This window comes from Syngnathoides biaculeatus, chromosome 7 (assembly GCF_019802595.1).
Source record: "Syngnathoides biaculeatus isolate LvHL_M chromosome 7, ASM1980259v1, whole genome shotgun sequence".
Classification (NCBI taxonomy): Eukaryota; Metazoa; Chordata; class Actinopteri; order Syngnathiformes; family Syngnathidae; genus Syngnathoides; species Syngnathoides biaculeatus.
In genome coordinates this window covers 6572256-6598617 of record NC_084646.1, presented here as the reverse complement: position 1 = coordinate 6598617, position 26362 = coordinate 6572256, and the positions used below count along the sequence as shown (strand labels likewise).

Sequence of the window (26362 nt, the reverse complement as noted above, 5' to 3'; positions counted from 1 at the left end):
TCCCATCTAGGGAGCGGGCATTATATTCCCCATTCCCAGCAGTCAAAGTACGGCCTCATCCCACTGAGCCCGCATCCCCGGGGGGTGAGGAATTACAAACGTTTTGCTTGGCACGCTCGCCCCCTCTCTTGCCGAGAAGAGAATCTCCAAACGGAGGACGTTTGAAGGCGCACCAAAGACAATAACAAAAAAACGCGACCGCGGCTGACAGGAAACACATCCGCGGGGGCTCTGCGACATCAGCGCGCAGACCGCAACGACGGCAATTCGCGCGGCGCGGCGACGGCCGATCCAGAGACCCGGATCCAGAGAAGGATTTATACACTTTCTAAGGATCTATACTTGGGGAGGGAGGAGGTCACTTCCAGGTAAATTCCCAGGCTAACTCCTCCAAGCTAATTCTTCCAAATAAAGCAGGGATACTAGACGGATGGGTGACGCTAAATTACCAAGCTTTTGGCTGCGACCCCACTTATCAGTTTGGCACAAAACTGGGGGGGGCGGGTCTATCATACCATGATGTCGTGGACCCTAAACCGAAACTGAAGAGGAAGTCCACCATTTTGGACGAGTTCAACGACGCGTACGAGGACAAACACCTGCTATTGCTCTCATGATGACCAGGTCGCATTTGACGTCTGGTTCTGATTTTAGGGCTTTAATTTGGGGGTGGGGGTGGGGGGGAACTCCATCATACAACGATGTCTTGGACCCTGAACCGAAACTGAAGAGGAACTCCACCATTTTGGACGAGTTCCACGGCGAGTACGAGGACAAACCCCTGCTATTGCTCTCATGATGACCAGGTCGCATTCGACGTCTGCTTCAGATTTTGGGGCTTTAATTGGGGGGAGAGCCTGGAGTGGGTTTTTTTTTTTTTTTTGGGGGGGGGGTAAGTCTATCATACAACGATTTCTTGGACCCTGAACCAAAACTGAAGAGGAACTCCACCATTTTGGACGAGCTCCACGGCGCGTCCGAGGACAAACCCCTACTATTGCTCTCATGATGACCAGGTCGCATTCGACGTCTGCTTCTCATTCTGGGGCTTTAATTGGGGGAGGGGGGGAGCCTGGAGCAGGGGGGGTGGTGCGAGGGGATGGTGCAAAGGGGGGGGGGGGGGGCAATGTCACGATCAATGTTTTTCCTCCAAGAGCGTAGCGGGACGGCCGCCCGCCTCATGTTACTTCATAAAAACTCACTTTGCCGCATACTCATGGTTCCAAAAGCAAGGTCCATGTACACCCCCCCCCCCCCCACACACACACACGCACACGCAGACACGCGTACATGCTGACAAGAAACACAGCTGGCACACCACGATGGGGTCACTTGCAATGAAGTGTTTATAACGGGGGGAGTCGGCGGTTTCGACGCGCGGGCCCCTCACGGAGAACAGGAAGTCGGGACGACTTGTACGAGGAGGAAAAACAAAGAAAGGGAGAGAAGCGAACGACACGCCTTCATTAGAACTTGACATAGATTTAGCACTCCTGTATTGCAATATGAGAAGTGTGTTATTCGAGGGTGTGTCCAAAGGTGGACGGCGAGGCCACGACTCCAAGTGGCTGTAATTATGAGGCGGGGCTTTGTGTTATTGCAGTGTGGCTGCAGACAATCCATCCACCTACGTAGTCCTCCGCCAAAACCAGACTATAAATATACACTCTTTTGCAAGCGGACGGTGCAGGTATATCCCGCGCTCGTCACTGCGCCAATCGAGGGATTGTCGTTGCTAAGTGAAAGGGTATTCTGGGGCGTACGCGCATCTTTTCATTATATTCGCCCGGGGTGTTAAAAAAGAAGAAACGGGTGTGAAGGCCTAATGCAGTCCAGACACCCAACGCTTGTAAAAAGGTGACATTTCTTTTCTGTGCGTACCTCTTTTGAACAGCATGAAAATGCACCGTCTTCACATTTGTGTTTGAAACAAAAAAAGAATCAGTTAAATGTATAATCTTGAAAGAAAAAAAGTTCATAAAATAAATTAATTATACATCAAAATGAAATTTTGATCAATGAAGTCTGTGACTTTATTATGTATTTCTTTTAAAAATAAAATATACTGTGACATAATGCAAAAAGTAACTTATGAGTATTTGTGGAAACACTTAAATTTAAAAAAATATTTTTATAATCATGGAATAATTTTCCATCATTGCAACTTTCATTATTTTAACTACATGTTAAAATTAAAATAAAATGAACAAAATAAATAAATACAACTTGATGGATGGATAAAACATTCAAACAAGATAAACTACTGAATTATATTTTGATTAGATTATTTTCACTATTAATATTGCAATGCTATATTACATACAATAATAAATAAATAAATACATACATACATAACACTACAATGAATTGACAAAATAAATTGCTTACATCGTAATCCGTCATTTTAAAAATACTTAATACTTTTTAAAATGGAATTGTAATTAAACAACTACAAACATTCTGATGTATTTTTATTAATGTTAAAATAAAAACAAAATCAACAAGAAATATAATTTTAAATAATTTAGGATTTATACTTTTTTACTTATATACTTTATTATTCTGATTACATGGCATAAAATAAAATACATTTTAATTCAATACTTTTATCATTAAAATATAAAATAGATATTAAATTATACTAATACCTTTATAAAAAATAACTACTTGTCAATATCATTTTATCACTACTTATAATAGTAGTTTAACTGAAAAAGTGAACTTGCTTGATGGAACAGCTCCTCACTTGACTTAAAAGGTAGCGAAACAAACAAAAAAAAAATGGGGTTCACACACGGCAGTAACACGCTAGCGCAGCGCTACCATGGCCGGACCGGTAAAAGTCACTTCCTCGGCACATATATTCCACCGGTCTCACTTTTACCTTTTTCCGCCGCGCAAAAAAAACACACAGGAAGTCTGTCGCTCACCTGTGAGTTTTTGCATCATGGGGCTGAGCGTCGCCTCTCTGGTGATGGCCAGCGTGAGCGCTCCGATCAGCTCCCTCTCCAGCTTCTCCAGTTCTTCCTCCGGCCGGACGTCCTCCCGCGCCGGCGGTTGGGCCTCGTCGGCCAGCGAGTACAAGTAGACCAGCAGCAGGATCAGCTCGTCGGGCCCGCATTCGTCCTGCGCGAAGCCGCCGCCGCCGTCCTGGCTTCCGCGGGGCTTCGTCAACGGCAGCATCTGACTCAGCACCGCGTGGAAGTCAGAGTCTCCGAGAGCCTGTTGATGCCAGCACACGCGTGCACGTTAAAACTGTCATGAAAATATGATAAATCAGTCGAGTGCAGACCTCCACCAAGGCCGAAACTTAACGATAACACTTCCAAAAGTTGGGAAATTATTGTATATTCTTAATAGCGGGGAAATTTCACAACATGCACTCCCGCCACCCTCGTGAGGATGAGCGGCTTGGAAAATGGATGGATAGGTTTGCAAAACGTAAACAATAGTTTTTCACCATAAAGGCCACACGATTCTTAAATTTAGGCTAAACAATGCGCATTCAGTGCAAATTATAGCGTGTCAAGCCACTCAAGTGACTCGTCATTGTTTCCCGTTCTGTCGGTTTCGCAGGGCCGCTGAGCAAACTCCTTCCGGTGTCAACGTTTCGGACCAGCGAGCGGATTTTCGGGAGGCGAGAACTTGAGTTGAGCCAGGGTCCGGTGTGCCGGACTGTAGATCAGGCAGACTGTTTTGTAAAAGGCTGAGCGCTCGCCGCACAACGAGGATGAGCTCATAGGGATGGGAACACAAAAGGGTGTGGGGTTGAAACTGTCGGAAGGGGGAAGTAGGCCTGAAAGAGGCAAGAAAGAACTGAAGCAGATAAGAAGCCAAAAAAAAAAAAAAAGTCAGTCTTGACTAGCTTTTTGTAAACAACGGAAGAACAAATGTCAGAATCTGGTTGATGCCACGAGCGTGCTTGTCACTTTTGATCAAAAGTTATCGCGTGTACTTGTGTCATGGCATCAAATTTGTTATGATGGAGTCGGTATCGGCCAGATTTTGTCCTAGTAATCAAAGGACTACCTGGCTAGCTTGCTTGTCAGTTGTTATCAAAAGCACTTTTTGCACATGTGTTGTGTTATAATGTTTTACATTACAATAGTTGGGAATTTTCAGCCGGTATAGACCAGCTTTTTGGAATGAGAAGCTTGTTTGTGATCAAAAGGGAAAATGTTTTATGGATGTTATAAATTACATTAGTGGTGGATTCTTAGTGACAGTCAGTATTGGCCATCTTTTTGTAAATAATAGATTAACTCGGTTACCTTGCTTGTCAATTATGATTAGAAGGCGGGCTTGGATGTGTGCTAGATTGTGTTTTCTACGACATTCCTGGTGGATTCTCAGCTGTAATCAACACGTTCTTTGTAAAAGATGGAAAAAAAAAAGGGTTACCGTAATTCGCGGCGTACAGAGCGCCACCTGGTTATAGGCCTCACCCAGTACATTTGTAAAGGAAATACCATTTGGTACGTACATACGCCGGAGCTGTGTAAAAACCGCGAGTGCCCACATTGAAACATGAGATATTTACAAAGACAGACGGTACACAGAGAGCTTAACGCTAGCGCTGCCACGCTAAAGCTAACGGTGGCACCGCGCTAACAGGGCCGGTAAAAAAAAACAAAAAAAAAAAACAAACATACCGGTAAAAAAAAAAAAAAAAAAATCACTGAAACACGGCAGTAACATGCTAGCGCAGCGCTACCATGGCCGGACTGGTAAAAGTCACTTCCTCGACACATATATTCCACCGGTCTCACTTTTACCTTTTTCCGCCGCACAAAAAAAAAACCACACAAATCAGCTGCAACACCTCATAAATCGCAGGGTTGAAAGCGCGTGAAAAAAGTCGCAGGTCATAGGCCGGAAATTACAGTAACTGGCTCCTTTTTAGCATATTAATGTGAGACTGGTTAATTTATACTCATATTTGTGATTGTTAAAAATGAAATTTCAAGTTGCGCATTACCGCTGTAAGGACATAACAGCGTTTACATGACAATGTGCATGTGTTGAACATATTCACAGCATTTCATTTGTAACGCGAGCAAGCAGCTTTTGCGAGAGTGCTCGGACGCGGCGGGCGGGGGCGAGATCCAGTGTCTGACCCAGATGAAACGTGCATAGAGCCAAAGAGGATGGAGGGAGGCCAAAGCCCGACTGGCCGACTGACTGACCCTCATGAAGAGAAGTCACGTGAAAGCCAAGTCATCCTTTCCAAGGTCATCTCTCCGGCATTGCAACGCGCCATACCCCTCCAAAATGGACGCCAGCGATGGGGGAATTTCCAGTGAGTCAGACAATGAATAAAAAAAAAAACAACAAAGTACTACGAAATGCTAAGCGTTGGTCCAAAAACACGAGTCTGACCTTTTTCACCAAAGGCTCTGAAGTACGACTGCATAAAAAGTTCGTCGGCTGCACCTGTCACGTGAGACTTTGGAAAACCTCGCGAGACTTAGTCAAACAGACGCTAATCTTCCGCAACATTAAAGTAACTTTTTATACTGTGCTTAACGTCCTAATTTCCCGCACAGTTAAACGGCAGTGAAGAACGCGCGGTTTGTGCGGTTGATAAAGGTTTTCGTCACGGCGACAGCGGAGTGACGAAGGGCAGGAAGAGGAACCGCGTGGTGAGGAATCTTTCAGTCATTCGTCAGCCGACGCTCCGAGCGCCGTCCAAAGTGTTACTTCCTGAATACTCCAAATATTTAATGTGCGCTCCACATTTGACATATCGCCCCGCTCCAGTTCATAAGGACGCAACGTGTGCGCCTCCACACAAAGCTGTACAAAGGTTGCGGCGTATTCGTATTCTTGCTAGCATGCGCGCGCTCAGCCTGCAATCCGTTTTAAGTAGCCGTTTATTCGTCCGCCCTCGTTCGATGTAAGCCGCGGCCGATCCAAAAAGACTTGGGCCGAGAGAAATTTCACACACCCTGGATTGGTCGCCGGCCAATCGTCATGGCGCACATAGACAAACATTCACGTTCGTACCAAAGGACAATTTAAAATTTTCAATGGACATTTAACGTCGTTAACGGATCCAGTAGTGAGATGGAAACGGTAAATTTATGCTACGTTTAAAATCGGATCAAAATAATGTATTATTACCATAATAAAAGTGACTATTATTTTTTCAATGATTGAAAATACATTATTGTAATACAAAATGTTCATTTAAAAATGAAACAAAAAGAATGTAATGTAAATAATGTGACAAAATTGATAATGTGAGATATAAATACAGCACAACCTCGGTTCTCGACCACAATCCGGTCCAGAAGTCGGTTCGAGAACCGATTTGTTTGAAAATCAAATCGATATTTCCGGAATTTTTTTTCGATATTTAGAGGCTGCGTCATACAAGGCGTGTCGTGGGTCAGCTTGTAGGACCGCGCATATTGTGTTATTTGCAGGTCTTGTCGCAGGTGTTCGTTCGAGTACCGATTTTCGTTCGAAAATAGAAGCAAAAAAAAAAAAAATCTTGAAATTTTCATTCGAAAACCGAGTATTCGCCGTACTATTAAAATAACTAACAGAATGAAAGCAAAAATGAATTTTGATATTGTACACATTAAAGCTGAAAGGAAAAAAGAAATATTTTTAGTTTATATTATATTATATATAATAATATATAATATTTGAGATTTAATGATATTTGAAACAATAATACTTCATGAAAAAAAATAAAACTTTCAGATCCCCAAATTACAAATATATATTTTAGAATATTTTCAGATTTTTTTTTGTATGCACATATCTTTTGTTATTCTGCATCTACTGTATATCAAGGCTTAAATATTTCAAAGCATATTAAAATAATTCCTCAAGTAATTTATAATGTCATTTCTTTAAAAAGTGTTTTCTGAAAGCTGTATTTTTCCTTTGTCTGTGCAGATTGTCAATCATCCAGGTCACTACAGCCCCAAAAAATGTAATCGAGGCAACTAGACTCGTCTGTTGAGTATGTTTATTTTTATTTTTTTTCATTTTCCATAAACATAAAAGAATGACACAAACAAATGTGCTATTAGATTAACTTTTTTGTTGTTGTTTTAATCTATTCTGGAATTGGAGCACACAAGAGGTCCATTCTCGATAATAAATAGAGTGCCAGATTTCTTTGATTGTGTCGGTTTTTGTCTGATCAACGCGCACCCCCGTTCTGGCTCCCTTCAGCAACTTAATAAAAGCCGCCGTCAGCGCGGCCTGGCGTGATGGCGCCGCGGCGGGAAATTGGACGCATTTGGTAGAGCGAAGCCAACTGGAACCCGAGAGGAACCGACCTCGTTCCAGCCCGGCAACGGCGCAAAAATGAACGCGGACTTAAACGCGTTGAAGGTGTTCTGCTGGGAAGCGCCGCTTACCCACTTCGGATCGCGCAAATCGGGCTTTCGGGCTTACAATGTTTGCGTTTTGCACCGGGGCCAGTCGGGTGTTCGGGTTAGCCGGTTTTGCGGACAGTAAACCAGGAAGACTATTGGGACGTGTGGCCAGAACAGGAAGTAACAACGGACACTGGGAACGGAAAAGGGCTCATAACGAACCCTTGAAATGAGCATGTATAGTACTGGTTTCTAAAATGGGTTTTAAAAAAAAAAAAAAAATCCGATACATCTGCTCGTTTGGATTCTAGAAAAGTGGGTTGCCGCTTAATGAATTGAAGCGATTGTTCGGAATAGTTGGAAAAGGAGATGACATACGCTGAGGCGGCCATTTATTGAACGCAGCGACAACAAAAAAACACAAAGGACATTAAAGCAGGATCTGCTGTGGGCCACAGCTCACGACCACACAATTACCGTCATTATTTATAAAATGTTATAAATTACAGCAACTTTTTTCCCCACACGATTTCAACCCTACGGTTCATGCGGTGATGCGGCTAATTTGTGCATTTTTTTTTCCTAACGGCCGCAAGGGGGCAGTCGAGCGGAAAAGGTGAGAGTGAGACCGGTGGAACATATGTGCCGAGGAAGTGACTTTTACCGGCCCTGTTAGCGCTGTGCTAGCGTGTTGCTGCCGTGTCTCAGTGATATATACCGGTAAGTTTTATTTTAAACGGCCCTGTTAGCGTTAGCACTAGCTTTAGCTCGGCACTAGCATTAGCGGTAGTAAACTCTTTCTGTGTACCGTCTTTCTTTGTAAATATCTCGTGTTTCAACTTGCGGCTTTTACACAGCTGCGGCGTATGTATGTACCAAATGATATTTCCTTTACAAATGTACTCGGTGTGGCTCGTAACCAGTTGCGCTCTGTAGGCCGGGAATTACGGTATACGGCATCCCAACATGTCCTGCCTCTTAAAGACACACAGACAGTACAATATTAAATATAGATTCTGTGCTTGCAATTTTTTCTGTAGGGGGGGGGTGTTAACATTTTGATATAATGTGTGTCACTCATTTAAATTTGAACAGTTTTAATCTATCACATGTTAATGAATGCTTTAATGATACCCATATATCAACTCTTTAAAAAAATGTATGATATTTTAATGGCAATTGATACAAGGCTATTGACTCATTCCTGTAATAACGAGAATTATGTACTATTATAAATTTGACCATGCTATGTTGTAATGTGGTCATTACGTGCAATTATAGAAAAACAATGCTAAAACTGGAGCTTAAATGACTCAAATTTAAAATAATGTTAGATGCAAATTGTAAACGACGTCCAAGCTCAGCTTCTATGAGATTTTATCTACGTGCCCCATTGGCTCCGTGGGCCAATCATAATCATCCGTCCGCATTGGAGGTTTTCGTTTTAAACGTGCGCGCGGCTGATTGACCGACCGCCGTTTTCGCCCTCGTTCCCATCCCGGGGTCCATCGAAGCTCAGCGTGGCCCAATCAGAGCCAGGCTAGCAAAAAAAAAAAAAAAAAAAGAATCCCCCCCCCCCAGACAGGAAACCAGCTCCAGATGCAACCCCTGGAGGAAGGTAAGCGTTTCACATGCAGCGCTAACAACAAGCAGGCCTCGCTTGCCGCCTTCACAATGAACCTTTTTCTGGCTTGCCGGGTCATTTTTGGAAAGGTGGTTCTGTCGGTCGGGCTTGTCAGTCAAGTGCCAAAATGCAAAGTTGCATTCTTTGCCGAGCACTCCGCGAAGCGCTTTAGCGCAGATATGTAATCATACCCGCCAATCTGGAAGCCATACACGAGACCTCGGGAGACGGGCCGTAAATCTGGATGTCGGACTCGATCGTGAACTGCAGGGCTGCCGTTTTTGCTCGACATGTGACACCAGAGTCGTGGGCGTCATCACAGGTGGCGAAAAGCTGCTCACGCTCTCTACTTAAGTAGAAGTATTGATACAAACGACTAAAAAAAAGTAGCGATTCAACTCTGTAAGGTACAAAAGTAAAATTGAAATTATGCTCTCATTTAATGAGTTTGAACTACCAGTGATGAATGCGAGTGGGACGACACCAAAACACTTTCACGCAACTTTAATGCTCGCAAAGCATATTCCTCTAGATTTTCAAATGTTGTGAACTGGCTAAAAAAAGAAAAAAAAGCCAGTAAATTCGCTAATTGAAAAAAAGTACACCTTACTTTTTTTTTAAGATGAAAAAATACAGTTTTCATTGAATTACCGGAATTTCCGACTTATAAGGCTCAACTTTTTTTCCACACACTTTCAACCCTTATGCGATGATGCGGCTAATTTGTGCACTTTTTCTAACGGCCGCAAGGGGACACTCGAGTGGAAAAGGTAAGAGTGAGACCGGTGGAATATATGTGCAGAGGAAGTGACTTTTACCGGTTAGCTGCGCTAGCATATAACAGCCGTGTCTCAGTGATTTTTACCGGTATTTTTTTTTTTTTTTTTAACCGGCGCTGTTCGGGCTGTTAGCGCAGCATTACCTTTAGCGTGCTGTTAGCAGTAGCGGGGCGCTAGCATTAAACTCTCTGTGTACCGTCTTTCTGTGTAAATATCTCGTGTTTCAATGTGGGCACATCGCAGCTTTTACACAGCTGCGGCGTGTGTATGTACCAAATGGTATTTCGTTTACAAATGTACTGGGTGAGGCTTCTAATACTGTGCGCTCTGTAGGCCGGGAATTACGGTAGTTGCCTGGCACAAAGATACCTCAAAATGACGGCAAAATTAATCTGCACAGAATACAAAACCAGTAGAGCTCTCAGATTGTGTGAGATGGGTGGAATATATGTGCAGAGGAAGTGACTTTTACCGGTATGTTTTTTTTTTTTTTTTTTTTTTTTTTAACCAGCCCTGTTAGAGCTGTGCTAGCGTGTTGCTCCTGTGTTACTGCTGTGTCTGTGATTTTTACCGGTATGTTGTTTTTAACCGGCCCGTGTTGTTCCTATGTTAAGCTAAGGTAACGCAAAGCAAATTTATTTGTGTAGCGCATTTCATACAACAGGTAACTCAATGCGCTTTACACGATTAAAGGCATTTGAAAACAAAGAGGTAAAACATTCAAAACGGGATAAAAACAATAAAAATGTCAAACAAAATATTACAAAAAAGGTATCAAAACTCCAGACTGGTGGAATATATGTGCCAAAGAAGTGACTTTTACCAGTCCGGCCCTGTTAGTGCTGCGCTAGCGTGTTACTGCCGTATCTCAGTGATTTTTATCAGTATGTTGTTTTTTTTTTTTTTAACTGGCTCTGTTAGTGCATTAGCAAAGAAGCGCTAGCGTTAGTGTGGCGGGGCTAGCATTAACGTGGCGGCGCTAGCATTAAACTCTCTGTGTACCCAGCTAGCCTGTAGCTGCCACGGCTGTTTTGGATTTTTTTTACCGGTATGGTATTTTTTTTCCAGTTCATGCTAGCACGTTGTTGCTATGTTAAGCTAAGCTAAGGTATTAAAACTTTGAAAACTCTTCCAGTGTACCGTCTTTCTTTGTAAATATCTTGTGTTTCAATGTGGGCACAGCTGCGGCCTATGTATGTACCAAATGGTATTTCCTTTACAAATGTACTGGGTGAGGCTAATAACCAGGTGCGCTCTGAAGAATGACTCCATTTTTTTATGTTTAAGTTTCAAATCCTCAAGATCTCAATCAATCAAAGATGACTTTGCCTCTCTACCTGCTGTCCATCTTTTTTTAACGTCATCATCATTTAAAGATATTGGAAAAAGTAACAACCCTATTTTGACAAAGTATGGAGCAGAAAGGACACAGATCTGTTTTTCCCAACGTAGAGAGTAAAAGTAAAAACCCTCAAATGAAGTACAGATGCCCGAAAAATCTACTCAAAAGTCAAATTTCTGCCAAAAGTCGTCGTCATCGCGGCCTTTACCTGCCGAAACGACAATTGATGAATCCGACAGTCGGGAGCTGGCGTTCCATAAAAAGAACGTTTTCTTCCCAAAGTGGAGCGCCAACGGAAACGTAACGTTTACTTTACGCCTATGAAACTCCAGTGATGGACAACATCCCCGGCGCGGGCCACGGCGGAAACGTGTGATTTTAAACAGAAAGTGCTGCGAGTTATAAATCCGAGCAGAATTCCAAATATCAACAGCGGAAGGCCAAAAATTAAACACATTCTAACGTAAGTGTCAGCTCAATTTTGATTTATTATTATTATTTTTTTAGACATTCGCCCGTGAGAACTGTTCCCCTGCAACTCATCTAGTAAAAAAATAAAATAAATAAAAATAAAAAAATATTAAAAATTAAAATGAAAAAAAAAAAAAAGACTTAGAAGTGACAATTTAGGCATTTGTAACTAATTTCATACTGTCAAAAGTTATTGTTTCTTTAGTTAATTGTTCATTTTTAGTGTTTCTATCCTGAAAAGCACTTAAAAGTAAGTAAGGTGACCTCTTGTTACGGCTCCGTCTGTGTGTAAAGTCCGACATAAATCTCCTTTAAGGGTGGCCTGACCCGCCACACAGAGCGGGCGCTCACTCCCGTTGTGCGTCGGATCACGGCGCGCTAACGCGTTCAGCGGCGCCCACGAGCGCCGGTGCACTGGGACGTTCTCGCCCTGCACTTCCCTCGCTTCTGCGTTCGATAGTTACTGTATAATTTCGAAGCGTCTCACAGACACAAACAGCGGTCGCTGTGGCTGGAACATCTGCTTGGCACACGACCGCCCCACCCCCATCCTACTGCCAAGTGGTACAGTCCAGTTTAGTTCACCCCCCCCCCCAACACCACAGTACGGTCTGGAGCGCTAAATCTTCATCTATCTTGTGTTCGCAGACGCTATAAAATGTGTGGCTTTTTTTATTTTATTTTAGTAAGACTATAAATACAGTGATACTCTAGTTTGACTTTGAATTTGCTGTGGGAACAAGGTTGTAACTCAATTTATTCATCTATATTTATAAAAAAAAACTTAATTACTCTGGCACGGACATTGAAAAAAAATTAACTGGTTTCTCATTGTAATGAGTAACTTTCTCATGAGTAGGTTTCTCAATGTATTGAGTAACTTTCTCATTGTAATGAGTAAGTTACTCATAAGTAACTCGCTAATAAGTAACTTACTTATTACAATGAGTAACTTACTCATTACAATGAGTAACTTACTCATGAGTTAGTTGCTCATTGAGTAAGTTTGTCAGTCATGTAATGACTAGGTTTCTCATTGTCATGAGTAACTCAGTCATTAGCATGAGTAACTTACTCATGAATAAATTTCTTATTGTAATGTACGTTACTTGTATTTATATAGATCTCCAAAGGCAAACCAAAAATAATTTCTTACAATGAATAACTTACTCAATGTAATGAGTCATCACAATGAGTACAATAGTAAAATGAGTACATGAGTAGGTTACTCATTACAATGAAAAAGTGTCAAAAAACGGCTACGTACTCTGTAATTCCCGTGCTTAGCGGAAAAAAAAAAACCGTGACAGTTTCTAAAACTCATATTACTCATTACTCATGAGCAAGTTACTCAGTACAATTTGTACGGCACTGTTTTGACACTTTCTCATTGTAATGAGTAACTTACTCATGAATAAATTTCATATGTTAATGTATGTCACTTGTATTTATATAGATCTCCAAAGGCAAACCAAAAATAATTACAATGAGTAACTTACAAATACGTTACGGATTACAATGAGAAAGTGTCGAAAAACGGCTCTGTGAGCTGTAATTCTCATGCTTGACGAAAACAAACTCTGACAGTTTATAATTCAAAAAAACTTGTAGTAAGTCAAGGTGCCAATGTGATATTCAAACATCTTTCAGTCCTGGAGGAAGGCACACACGTGTGAAAAATGTCATTTTTAGCCATGTTAGAAGGCATATCATTGGTCAGAAGAATCCCAATAAACGGAGAAAGTCTTCGCATCACGAACCCGACGGCGGATCGACCCATTTCGGTGGCCTTCCCAACTTTTGACAACGGAAACCCCTCTCGGGAAAACGCACGGCCGCCAACTGCAGCACTTTAGCTCCACTCCGTAGCTACAAAGAAAGACAGCCGAGTTGTTTTGCGGTACTTCACGAGCCGATATATTTGCCACGGAGCGCTGGGACACATGACAGCGACCGACCCTTCCCCTTCCCTTCCCTTCCCTTCCCACGTACGCTGCGGGAATCTGTACGGCTCATCAGTAAACAAGCTGCCAGGACAGTTCCTTGCCATCCTCGAAGTGAGTCAGGAGGCTCCAGTGTGGGGGAAGAAACATCCGGAATCGGTAAACACACGCTTGATTACAATAAACACAACAAGAAGCCAACATGCAACATTCTCAACTTTATTTTACAGTTTTTTTTGGGTTTTTTTTTTTTTTACAGTGTACCGTAGTGTAAATCCAAGTGGCCAATTTGAATTTTATGCCTATAATCTAATTATTATTATTAAGGGTCACATTTGACTTTTTAAAAGATGTGGTAAAAATAAATAGTCTATGTAAGGAAATATACATACAATTGTTTATTTTATAACAAAACCTTTAACTCACATTTTTATTTTTTTATCTATAATTCACATAATAATGATTAACAAATTGTGGAATAAAATAAATCCACAAATATATTGTTCACACATATATATATATATTATTTTCAATACAGTTATTAACAATGACTTTGTGCACCTCTACTGGATTGCGGCCTTTAAAAGGAGTTTTGAGTATCGCTGTTGGCTCTGCATGTGTTGCTCCTCCATTTGTGTTAAAAGAGCAGTTGTTTTGAAGGGTAATAATTACTGCAGGATATTTACTAGCCCATCTATGCCATTTAGCATGACATGTCAGAATTGAATCAGCAGACTTGCATTCCATAAAAAGTCATGATTTGATTGACCAAATTGGTGTGTCAATATCCATCCATCCATTTTCTTTGCCGCTTATCCTCGTGAGGGTCGCGGGGAGTGCTGGAGCCTGTCCCAGCTGTCAACGGGCAGGAGGCGGGGTACACTCTGAACTGGTTGCCAGCCAATCGCTGGGCACATAGAGACACAGACAACAACCACGTTCACAATCACACCTTGGGGCAATTTAGAGTGTCCAAATAATGTTGCATGTTTTTCGGATCCATCCATCCATGCATTCATTGTCTTAGCCGCTTATCCTCACAAGGGTCGAGGGGGAGTGCTGTAGCCAATCCCAGCTGTGGCTCCTTCTTGTATGTACGAATTTGCCACTTGAAGGCAGTATAATAGTTATTCCGACAGCTAGGAAGAAGACTTTTCACAGTTATGTTGTATGACTACATGAGTTGCTGCACCGTTTGTTCAAATATCCGTTGCATTATAACATCCATCCATCCATTTTCTTTGCTGTTTATCCTCATGGGGGTCGCGGGGAGTGCTGGAGCCTGTCCCAGCTGTCAACGGGCAGGAGGCGGGGTACACTCTGAACTGGTTGCCAGCCAATCGCAGGGCACATAGAGACACAGACAACAACCACGTTCACAATCACACCTTGGGGCAATTTAGAGTGTCCAAATAATGTTGCATGTTTTGGGGGTGTGGGAGGAAACCGGAGTGCCTGGAAAAAACCCACGCAGGCACGGGGGAGAACATGCAAACTCCACACAGGCGGGGCCGGGATCGAACCCGGGTCCTCAGAACCGTGAGTCCAACGCTTTACCAGCTGACCCACCGAAGTGACAAATCAGCATGAAGCAAACCCACTTTTCCTCTTATTTGGAGAACTGTGATCTTTTCATGTCCTCAGACTTGTAATGTCTTGACACAAACAAATATTGTGCTCATTCAACGACGGCCACCCCTCCAATATGGCGTAATTAGGCGGCATTTAATCGTCTATCTTTTTTGGGTCAATGGGTGCTTTTCAGTGAGTTTATTTGTAGCCGTTTGGACAGACCCCAAAGTCATTTTATGAACTGTGCATCCGTGTGCCGGACTTTTATCCATATTTGGAAGAGGTCAGACTGATCTGAAGATATCCGATTCCACGTCCCCCCCCCCCCCCCATTTCTACGCTTCCATTGCACATCTCAAATGTGCCACTTGAGAGCCAAATAATCAGAATGATATCCCCCGAATCATGCGACGGAAATCCAGTCGATGAATTCTTTTCAAGTGCGTGCTTAATTAACAATTGTGTATTTTGAGAGACGAAATGAGTTTATGAGTCGCATGTGAAAAGCAGAAGGAGAAGGGTGGAGTAACCAAAAGTAGGCCGAAAGGGTGGTGGGGGGGTGACGAGAAGGCATATTCAGAGTGATTTCATTCCCCAGGACATCACGCGTGTGTGAAAGGAGATTTTGTTTTTTTTTTTGCAAGACTCCTTATTCAAACATTAGGGGGCAGTGTTGCACCACATCAAAGCCCACCGAAGTCCGCAGGGCTTTGTCGTCCGCTTTCTTTCCCCCTCCAAGAAAAACGGCTTTCGGAGCGTTTCGGCCCATTAGCTGTACCTTAGGTGCGTCCCAACTGTGTTGTTAGCCATTCTGCAGTGCTGAGAACAGCAGGCGCTTGGAAGCAGGGCGCCCGTCGCCATCTACGATCGTGTAATTGCGACAACATGGAGGTAAGGCGCACATCTGGTTGAAATCAACGCGGGTGTGAAAGACGGCTGGTTGGAGGCAACCGAGTACAAATACTTTTTTTTTTTCTTTTTACTCTTGACCAAGTTATCAAAACAGGTCTTCTAGATAACTGACAGTAACCATTCATTCCCTTATTACTTTTTCATTTTAGAGTCTGTACTTTTTATTACTTAAACGTAAATGAGTCGAATCAGGAAGGCCCGCCGCACATTGCACGACGTGCTTAGCACCCGATTGGACTGGACCGGATTATTACGCAAAAAAAAAAAAAAAAGGATCGACGGTAAATCCACACTCGCACACTGGATTTAAAAAAAAATATATATACTTTATATACTGTCCATATTTAAAAGTCTTGGGGGCAGCACGGCGGCCATTCTGTCCCTCGCTTGTAATGTATTTTTGGCATGCGTGAATGCTTACGTGCATTTTGATGAGCTAGCTGATACATCGCGCAAGGGCGATTTAAATTGTGGGGCAAAGGCAGCGGCCGACTGATCTGCCACTCACGAAAACAGTTGCCAAATGGTGGCAAAACACTACTTTTGTCAGAATAACCCTCTCTACCCTCTTCAAAGTAGTTCCTCGGGGCACCATGATGCCATAAGATGGTGGCAAAGCACTACTTTTGCGGAAATGAAGCTCCTCAACTCTCTTCAACCTAGTTTCTTTGGCACAAAGATGCCGAATGATGGCGGCAAAGAGTTTCGCCTTGATGATGTTCTGAATCATTTCAACATTGTTCCTTGGCGCCAAATCCCAGCTAATTGGCGCCAAGTACCGTAATTTCTGGCCTATAAGCTGCGACTTTTTTTTCCCCACACGCTTTCAACCCTGCGGTTTATGCGGTGATGCGGCAAGGGGGCACTGAAGCGGCAAAGGTAAAAGTGAGACCGGTGGAATATATGTGCCAAGGAAGTGACTTTTACCGGTCCGGCCCTGTTAGCGCTGCGCTAGCGTGTTACTGCCGTGTGTCAGTGATTTTTACCAGTATGTTTTTTTTTTAGCCGGCCTTGTTAGCATGGCGTTAGTGTTAGCGCGCCGCTATTGTTAGGATAGCGCTAGCGTTAGTGCAGCGCTACCATTAGCATTGCAGCACTAGCATTAGCATTAAACTCTCTGTGTAGCATCTTTCTTTGTAGATAGCGCTCTCGTGTTTCAATGTCGTTTTTAATGTGGGCACTTTCGGCTTTTACACAAGTGCGGCTTATGTATGTACCAGATGGTATTTCCTTTACAAATGTACTGGGTGAGGCTTATAACCAGGTGCGGTCTGTAGGCCGGGAATTACGGTCATACTTTTTTTCCTTTTTGTTTTTGAAACAAGTATTTGTATTTCTCCTGAAGTCCAAAGTGTGATTACTTTTGCCACCACTGGCGAGGACGCACTGTTTACTCTTTTTTTCCATAGGACTGTTATTCCGTGTGTACACCCTCCGTATCAATTATCCCGACGTCTGTCCCCCGGCACGGACAAAACATGTCGCCTACACACAGCTGAGTTTCCCCCAAACATTTAGAAAACTTAATGTGCAAACACGTATTATGGAGGGAGGGGGGGGGGGGGGAATCTGCCTGGAGTAGACACCTGGGGGGAAATGGATTTCGTGAAGAACGCCAAAAACCACAGGAACTCTCAAAAACTAAACAAAAAGAGGACAGAAACGGGGGGAAAGTCATCAAGTTTGGAATGATGGGAAGAAGAATTAAGATGGTATCACTCCCGATGTGTGTGCTGTGATTCAGAGATGTTCTATTACAAGCCAATTACACATCAATTAAGATTATTTACTGTCTGGGACTGAGCTAACAAGCCGGCCGTCCGTGTCAACATTCAACGGATGATACGATCCCAAAACAAATTTCCAAGACGTACAGTTAAGTGTCATACATCCATTTTCTTCACTGCTTATGCTCACGAGGGTCGCGGGGAGTGCTGGAGCCTATCCCAGCTGTCAACGGGCAGGAGGCGGGGTACACCTTGAACTGGTCGCCAGCCAATCGCAGGGCACAAAGAGAAAAGTGGCAGCACTCACAGTCACACCTCGGGAGAATTTAGAGTGTCCAATTAATGCCACATGTTTTTGGGATGTGGGGTTAAACCGGAGTGCACCCATCCATCCATTATCTTTGCTGCTTATCCTCACAAGGGTCGCCGGAGTGCTGGAGCCAATCCCAGCTGTCAATGGGCAGGAGGCAGGGTACACCCTGAACTGGTCGCCAGCCAATCGCAGGGCACATGGAGCCAAAAAAAAAAAGATCCCACGCTGCCCGCACCAAAGGCAGGCACGTGTACCACTACACCTATGGGCAATTTCGAGTGTCCAATTAATGTTGCATGTTTTTGGGGATGTGGGAGCAAACCGGAGTGCCCGGAGGAAACCCACGCAGGCACGAGAAGAACATGCAAACTCCACACAGGCAGCGACCGGGATTGAACCCGGGGGACCTCAGAACTGTGAGGCCAACGCTTTCCCAACTGAAACACCGTGCCGCCATCCGGCATTCAAGACAGCTAAAATCTTGTGTAACATCAATAGTCTGTTGACTATTTTGCAATTTGTAGCATCAATAGTTTGTCTTCTTCTTCTTCTTCTTCTGGAAGTGAAATCCTTGGATTTTTCATTTTTCCAGATATGTGCAACAATGGTTGCTAGAGATGGGCTCGCTCTGGTTTTGGTACTTTTTAAACAAGACTCCTCGACCGCGCCGCCAAGGAAGCGCCAAAAAAAAAAACAAACAAACAAAAAAAAAAACGGCTATGGCAACATTCGTACGCCGCATTTCAAATCAATCTGACAGTCGGTATCTCGGTCAAATCTAGCGCCACCACCTGACCACGTGCGGGGGCCCTGTTATCCATTCCTCGGCTTCCTGTCCCGATCTCGGCTTCCGGCTCGCGGCGCAACGCGATCCGCGGCGGAAGACAAACAATGACAATAAGCCAGGAAAAACACAATGGGACTCTGCGAGCCGCCGCGGGGCCTGGAAGAGCCGGCGCACATACATGCGCGCGCAATTAAATAAAGGCATTAATCACGACGTGTAGGCATAATAAACACTTGGGATTCATTTTCCCCATCCTGGTTCCACACACAGACACACACACAAAAGATAGCAAAGGGGAGGAACCAGTCAAAATTTTAAAGAAGTGAATTCACGATTTCTTTCCCACATTATTTCCATGATTATTTGCCAGGGGGTGGGGGGGATGTTTGACCTTTATTCCCAGCACATTTTTTTCACACATGAATTCCCCCCCCTATGATGAAGCGTATCACGTCAACACGGGGTTGCTCTCCTTCGGCTCTTATGAGACTTAATAACGCCGACGTGGTGGCATTCCGTGCGCACACAGCGGGCTTCTGTCGCGCTCGCACGCCCACCGAAACATTCGGTCCGACGCGCGCGCGCACACAAAGATAGATGTGTTGCGCTGGTGTTTACTCGACTGTCGCGGAGCGAGTGGACACGACACGCAATGAAAGAGTGCACACACCCGCCGTAATCCTCCTGCAGCCCGCATGTCTGCACTTGTGCACTGCGAGGATTATTAAAATAGTGAATTATTAAGGCCTTTTTGTCTCATATTTTTTTTAATAGGCTATTTTTAACGGTAGCTCTGCTAACGAACAGGAAATACGTGGCTGTGTTGGAACATTTTTAAGCGGTGGATGTTTGAATGCAAACGGCGGGGCAACATGTATCTAGACGTCAGACAACACAGGCATATTTTCCTTATCCTCTGCAAAAAACTACAAAATATTACTGCAGCTTACAGAGTCACAGTAGTTCTTTGTGCCAGTGTGTATTATACTGCCCCCAGTGGTCATGTCAAACCAGAAGCATCAGCAAAGTATGATGCACAAACTGTTAATTAGATTTGTTATATCGATGTAATAACGCTATTCTGGATGTCTTTATAAAATACAGTGAGTTTTCGATTCGATTTTTTTTTTGCTTCTGTTTTCGAACGAAAATCGGTACTCGAACGCCTTGCGACAAAACCCGGAAATAACACAACGCGCGCGGGCCGACCAGTTGACCCGCGACTCGCTTTGTTGTGAATTCCCACGTCGCTGAAAAACCCAGAAATAACATAACGCGCGCGAGCCGACCAGCCGACCCAAAATGCACTTTGTAGTGAATTCCTCCGCCGCCAAAAAAACTGGAAATAACGTAACACGTGTGGCCCGATCAGATGACTCACGACGCGCGTTGTTATTTTGAAGTCGCACGCGCCGCGAACAAACATGGAAATAACATAACGTGGTCCGACCAGCTGATCTACGACGCACATTGTTATTGTGTATAACGCAGCCTCTGTACACGGACGTGGGAAATATCAATTCGGTTTTCGAACAAATCGCTTCTCGAACTGCCTTCTGGAACGAATTGTGGTCGAGAACCGCGATTGTACTGTACACAACTATTGAGTGCTAACATAACGCGCGCGGCCCGACCAGCTGACCCACAGTGGGCTTTGTTGTGAATTCCTACGCCGCCAAAAAACCTGGAAATAATGTAACAAGCGCAACCTGATCAGCTGACCCACGATGCACTTTGTTATTTTAAATTGGAACGCACCGCGAAAAAACACGGAAATAACGTAACGCGCGTGACCCGACCAGCTGACCCACGACGTGCGTTGTTATTGTGAAGTTGAACGCGCCACGAAAAAACACGGAAATAACATAACGCAGTCCGACCAGCTGATCCACGACGTGCGTTGTTATTGGGTATGACGCAGCCTCTGTACGCGGACGTGGGAAATATCGATTCGGTGTTCGAATAAATCGCTTCTCGAACCGCCTTCTCGAACGGATTGTGGTCGAGAACCGCGATTGTACTGCACACAATTATTGAGTGCTAACATAGCGCGCGCGGCCCGACTAGCCGACCCGCAACGCGCATTGTTGTGACTTACCACACCGCCCAAAAAATCCGGAAATAACATAACGCACGCAGCCCGATTAGCCGACCCACGAGACGCTTTGTTATTGTGAATTTGAACGCACCGTGAAAAATCCCAGAAATAAAATAATGCGCGCGGCCCGAGTAGCTGATCTACGACGCGCGTTGTTATTGGGTACTGTATAACGGAGCCTCTGTACACGGACGTGGGAAATATCGATTCGGTTTTCGGACAAATCTCGAATCGCCTTTTGGAACAGATTGTGGTTGAGAACCAAGATTTTACGATACACAATTATTGAATGCTATCTTAATATACATTAACATTTTTTTGTAGGGAGTCTGGAACAGATGAATGGCAATTCCATTAATTTCAATGAGGAGAGAGGATTTGCAATTCGAACGTGGTCACGCTAAACCATACAGCTCCGCTTCTGAAAGTCACATAGATGTACGCAGACACGATTAAAACCTTTCCACGCTGGACTTGATTGACGATGGTCCCACGGTCCAAGGTTGGCTATACTTGGAAGTCCTTGCGTAAAAGCCAACTAGGCTTTTACAAACTAATACTGTGGCTTTTCATGCTGGTTGGTCTATTGTTGTTAGCACTGTAGTCTGAAATCCCTTTGGCAGACATCTTCAATTGGATGCGGCTTCTGATGTCACCGCAACCGCGCTCGAGTTAAAAAAAAATTTAAACGCCTACTTTGCTGAAGCGCTGTATTCCGGCCAGCAATGAATGGGGTTGTTGACGGAATGCAGTATAAAAAGGCGTACAACGTTTTCTACATGTTCAATTAGTTTTTGGGTTTTCAAATATATCCACAATATTTTTTAAAAAAAGTTTTAAATGGTTTAAATATTTACAAAAAATGTTTAAATGTGTTTAAAGCAGAGGTGCCGCAATTATTCATTCATCAACATTTAAATTGCTAAACAAGTTAAACGATTATTTAGAAAATAGCCAAAATAGTCATTTGCAAACATCTGCTTTCACTTCAGAAAAGAATCAACAACATATTTTCCCATTTTCTGACACATATTACGGACCAAAAGAGGAAGTAAATCATCATCAATTCATGTTTGTGCATTTTCTGAACTGTGAAATTGGAATGACCTATTTTGCAATAAGTGGATGGAAATTAAACATTTTTTAAAATCCATTTATCTATTAATTAAAATATATATATAAATATATAAAAATAATTGTCAGCTGCAGCTCTAGTGTAAAGCATGTCGGATTTTTTTTTTCAATTTATTAAATTCCATTAAAGTCTATTTCACAGGGTTTTTTTTTTTTTTTTTTACCTATTTCGAGTGATTGTGGAACATTTCCCCTGTCATAAATCGGGTTGAACTGTAAACTCATTTTGTGATTTTAGGATGGCGCCACAAGGCACGTCAACCGAACAAGTGGGTTCATGAAAAAGGGGGACGTCAGGATGCAGACGAGTCGGCTGATAATTGCACGGGTGATTTTCCAATGTGTGAAAAGAAAACAGGCTCCTGTCATGTCGATAAAGGCTCAAAACACACAGACACACAGACACACACACACAAACACACGCACATGATGAAGTCGAACAATACAAACAACATCAAGCGGAGCTTTCGCTATACAAACAGTCCCAGAGTCATAAGCCGGGTAGGCTCAGCTAAACACACGATAGCGGGAGGGAACGTCCAGGCGAATTTAATGCCCCAAATCCACCTTAACACATCCATCCTTGTGACTGCAACTGTCCAACTTTCCCCCAGATTTATCGTCTACTCAAACACAATGTCAGGAGAAGTGAAGAAAATACAAATACGGGAAAAAAAAGCACATCAAATAAGCCCGTCACTGAGTCCAGTACCCATCACAAATCAGTGCAAACAAAATCGATACATTCAGAATATGCGAGCGACTCAAACAAAGCAGTTCAATTCAAAGGGGCGTGTCGTATCTAGCTATTATTCATATCTACGATGCATGTGCTTGACCATACTATTTTCAGTTTCCAATTTCATTCAGGTTTTGACCAGTGTACTTTTACGTTGTCTACAAAGCCACCAGAAAAATAAACACTTAAGTACAGATACCTGAGCAATCTAATTAAGTACAGTAAGGAAGTACAATACTCTGAAGTAAAACAGAGTATATGTGCATGAATGAGAGGAGCGGAGGAGGAAGAGTGAAGCGATAGCGACGGTGGACGACTTCAAATACTTGAGGTCAACAATCCAGAGCAATGGAGGTAAGGAAGTGAAGAAACGGGTCCAAGTGGGGTGGAACAGTTGGCCGGAGGTGTCTGGTGTTCTATGTGACAGAAGAGTCTCCGCTAGGATGAAGGGCAAAGTTTAGAAAACAGTGGTGAGGCCGGCCGTGATGTACGGATTAGAGACGGCGGCACTGAAGAAAGAACAGGAAGGAGACCTGGAGGTGGCAGAAATGAAGATGTTGAGGTTCAACAAGTAGTACTCCAGTCTTTCAAAATCCATTGCTGACAGTTGATTCTTTCACACTACTCCACACTTTTAAGTTCCACTAGAAAAACCTAGATTCGTCTTCTTCTACGCACAACTGAGGTAGATTCACCTTCTTCTACGCGGATTGAAAGTAGAATCTTCTTCTTCTACATATTGGAGGTGTCTGCCCATGCCCAAACTCGAGTGCATTATAGAGAACGGCCATCTTTTCACCATTTTGTTCAAACAAGTTTTTGTTGTACTTTTAAACTCACAACCGCTAGCGACAAAAAAAACCAACATTTTGTCCGTTAAATATCCCGCAGAGTTGAAAGCGCCTGAAAAAAGTAGCGGCTTGTCATCTAGAAAATACGGTAAATTGTTCTGTGCGGGTACTCGGTGCACCTCTTTACCGTACCGAATATTCCTCTGTGAAAAATCCAGATCCATGTACTGTTATAATATTAATAGATATGATCCTGAGAAGTTTACATCAAATTTTCAAAATATTAGCTCGACAAAAATTTCCAATTGTGAGGATTTGTTGTATCTTTCTGCGCGTATAAATGGTGAGGGCTCTTTTATCCTTTCGGTACAGTTTGACAGCCTTATATAATTTCCTTCAATCTATAAAGGGAAGCATAAAAAAAGTTTTGGATACAGCTGTTTCCTTCCACTTCCACTGTAGCAATCATTGCAAATCAAAAGGCAAACTAAAGGACGCTTACAGAAACAGGTGTGCAGATTCCCTTCCTGTGTTGCGATGATATATTCGTCGAAAAACTGCCATTTTCCTGACTAAATCAAATTTTCTTCAACACCCATATATAATGCCAAACAACTCCAACAAAAGACAGTTTTATAAGTCCTGTAAGACGAGAGGCGCGGATGCCTCGTTGGACTGATCGTGGCAGCAAAGATGGATTGCGGCATCAAATTCTGGGCAGGCAAAGCTCATTCCTCCCCGTCTTCAGACTTTGTAATCCCTCGAGTCTAATGGATCACCTCCTCTTCCTCGGACCACAGACTATACCAACTGTACACGCCGCCAGCGTTATAAAATATACCTTGGCAAAGCTAACTCACATTGACTTCCATGAGGACGTATAAAGAGGATTACAACCGGCGGGCGTAGGATAGTAGTCTTAATAAATCAGGCACATCAGACCAAAGGATGAGAAGATTGTTTGAGTACTTCAAAATTTGGCACGAGTACTTTCTAAAAACTCTGATTAGTTGTACAGATTTTAATAGCAGTAATTTGCTGTCACTATTTACAGAGGAGATGGTTGTTGCTTTAGTTTCCACTACTGAGTTACACATACAAAAAGGGTTTTGAAATAATTATTAACATTTCTTTCCATTATGATGAAAATTGGTGACATAATGTCCCGGGGCTGCTATGCTGAATCCATCTTAGTTGCAATGCCAAATGAAATCTGGAGACTATCGAGGAATTTCGGAGCGAAACGTGCACCCAAGGTTCAGAAAACCAGGCCTCAGCCTCAGGTCACGGGTCCTCCACATTGTAAAGACCCAAAATATACAGCAAAGAAAACGTTAAAAAATGGCGACACCGAAGAGTACCCTGATTGAAACCTGACAGAGCTGAAAAAAAATGCAGTCTGGAGAAGGTCCACTTCAAACCCGAGACAGCTGCAGTGTATTAAAGAAAGGGGGCCAAATGACAACATAGACTAAGTTCTGGGGCACCTTCCCTCCATCCTGCACAGGCCGTTTTGAATATGTGATGCGTATCATGAAATCTCAAGACTGTTAAGCAAAACGGGGTGCTGAAAAGTCAAAAAGCTTGGTCTCAACTCCCAGTAAACAGGATAAAGTCCCTTTGGTCCTGGTTTGCTACACATAGCAAAGATCGTCTTGAACCTGTGCAGAGTACAATGAATGACTATTGAGGTATTCTGAAGCAAAATGCAGTACCCAGTGTCAGAAACTTTAGCCTCAGCCTCAGGTTATTGATCCTCCAAGAGGATAAACATCCAAACACACACAGAAGCTAAAAACAGTCAATGTTGGCTAAGAACAAAAAGAAGAGCCCCCTCAAAAGTAACGCACCCCCCCCCTCCCCGATCATAACCACTCCCCATGTGAAACCTTCCCCCTGCCTTTGCGGGGGGTTCAGGTCCCAGGTGGCTGCCGTCATGAAACAAGTCAGCGTCACCGACACTCTCTGACCCGTGTTCTAAATGAAGACTGTCAGGGCCGCAACAGAGGTAGCGTCGCTGTTTGACTCTCCCGAGACGTGATGGATGACGTCTCGCGGTAAAGCCTCGGAACCTTCTCCCGGTGCCTCTCCTCCCGTTCTTGCCCCTCTTCCATCACGGCCTGTCCTTCCCGAGCAGATGGTTAACGCATCGCTAATGCCTCGGCTGTCTGCTTGCCTAACGCCTGATGCGGCGCAGGAGCCCCGGCCGCCAAACGACACCAGGACGTCGTCGCCGCGTGCTCGAAAAGCGCCAAAGTGCACCACTTAGCGTACGAATGCCACTTGTGAGAATAATTCATTTTCACACGACCGCTGTTTAAACCACTCAGACAGGCGTCGTTGTATTAAGCTGTCTGGCTTGTGGAGTGCTTGCTTGAGTTTTTCCCGACTTACAAGCCACCACTTGGTTCACTTTCAGATAGAAATCAGAGAGATGGGTCGAGCTTCAGATCCGCCCGCCGCTTGATTGATGCCATTTAGCAATTATGGCGCTGTGGTGCTCTCCAACGTGGGCAAGGACAACTTTCGTCGGCGATGCATCTTCATTTTATTTGATTGTTTTGAACAGGACAATGAAACAAACCAATCCAAAAATGACAACACTCGGAAGGAGCTGCCGTGGGCCGCCGCTCGCATCCGGATCCTGACGACCAACCTGACTTCAGCTCCTGATGTCGTTTACGTCACGCCCCTTTAAAGGCACACGTGAAATTGACTTTTTATAAAATAAGGCGCTATTTTTCTTGATTAAAAATACAAAACAAAAAGTGTATATTCATTTCAATTAATTAT

At 43.5% G+C, this 26362-nt stretch overlaps 1 protein-coding gene across 1 annotated transcript in view; it reads right to left on the bottom strand.

The window, feature by feature from the left end:
- Positions 1–26362, bottom strand: part of scfd2 (sec1 family domain containing 2) — a 121991-nt gene that overhangs the window by 47625 nt on the left and 48004 nt on the right. The window contains exon 6 of the mRNA XM_061825817.1: positions 2931–3222. Within this exon, the coding sequence (XP_061681801.1) occupies positions 2931–3222 (292 nt within the window). The remainder of the gene's footprint in view (positions 1–2930; positions 3223–26362) is intronic.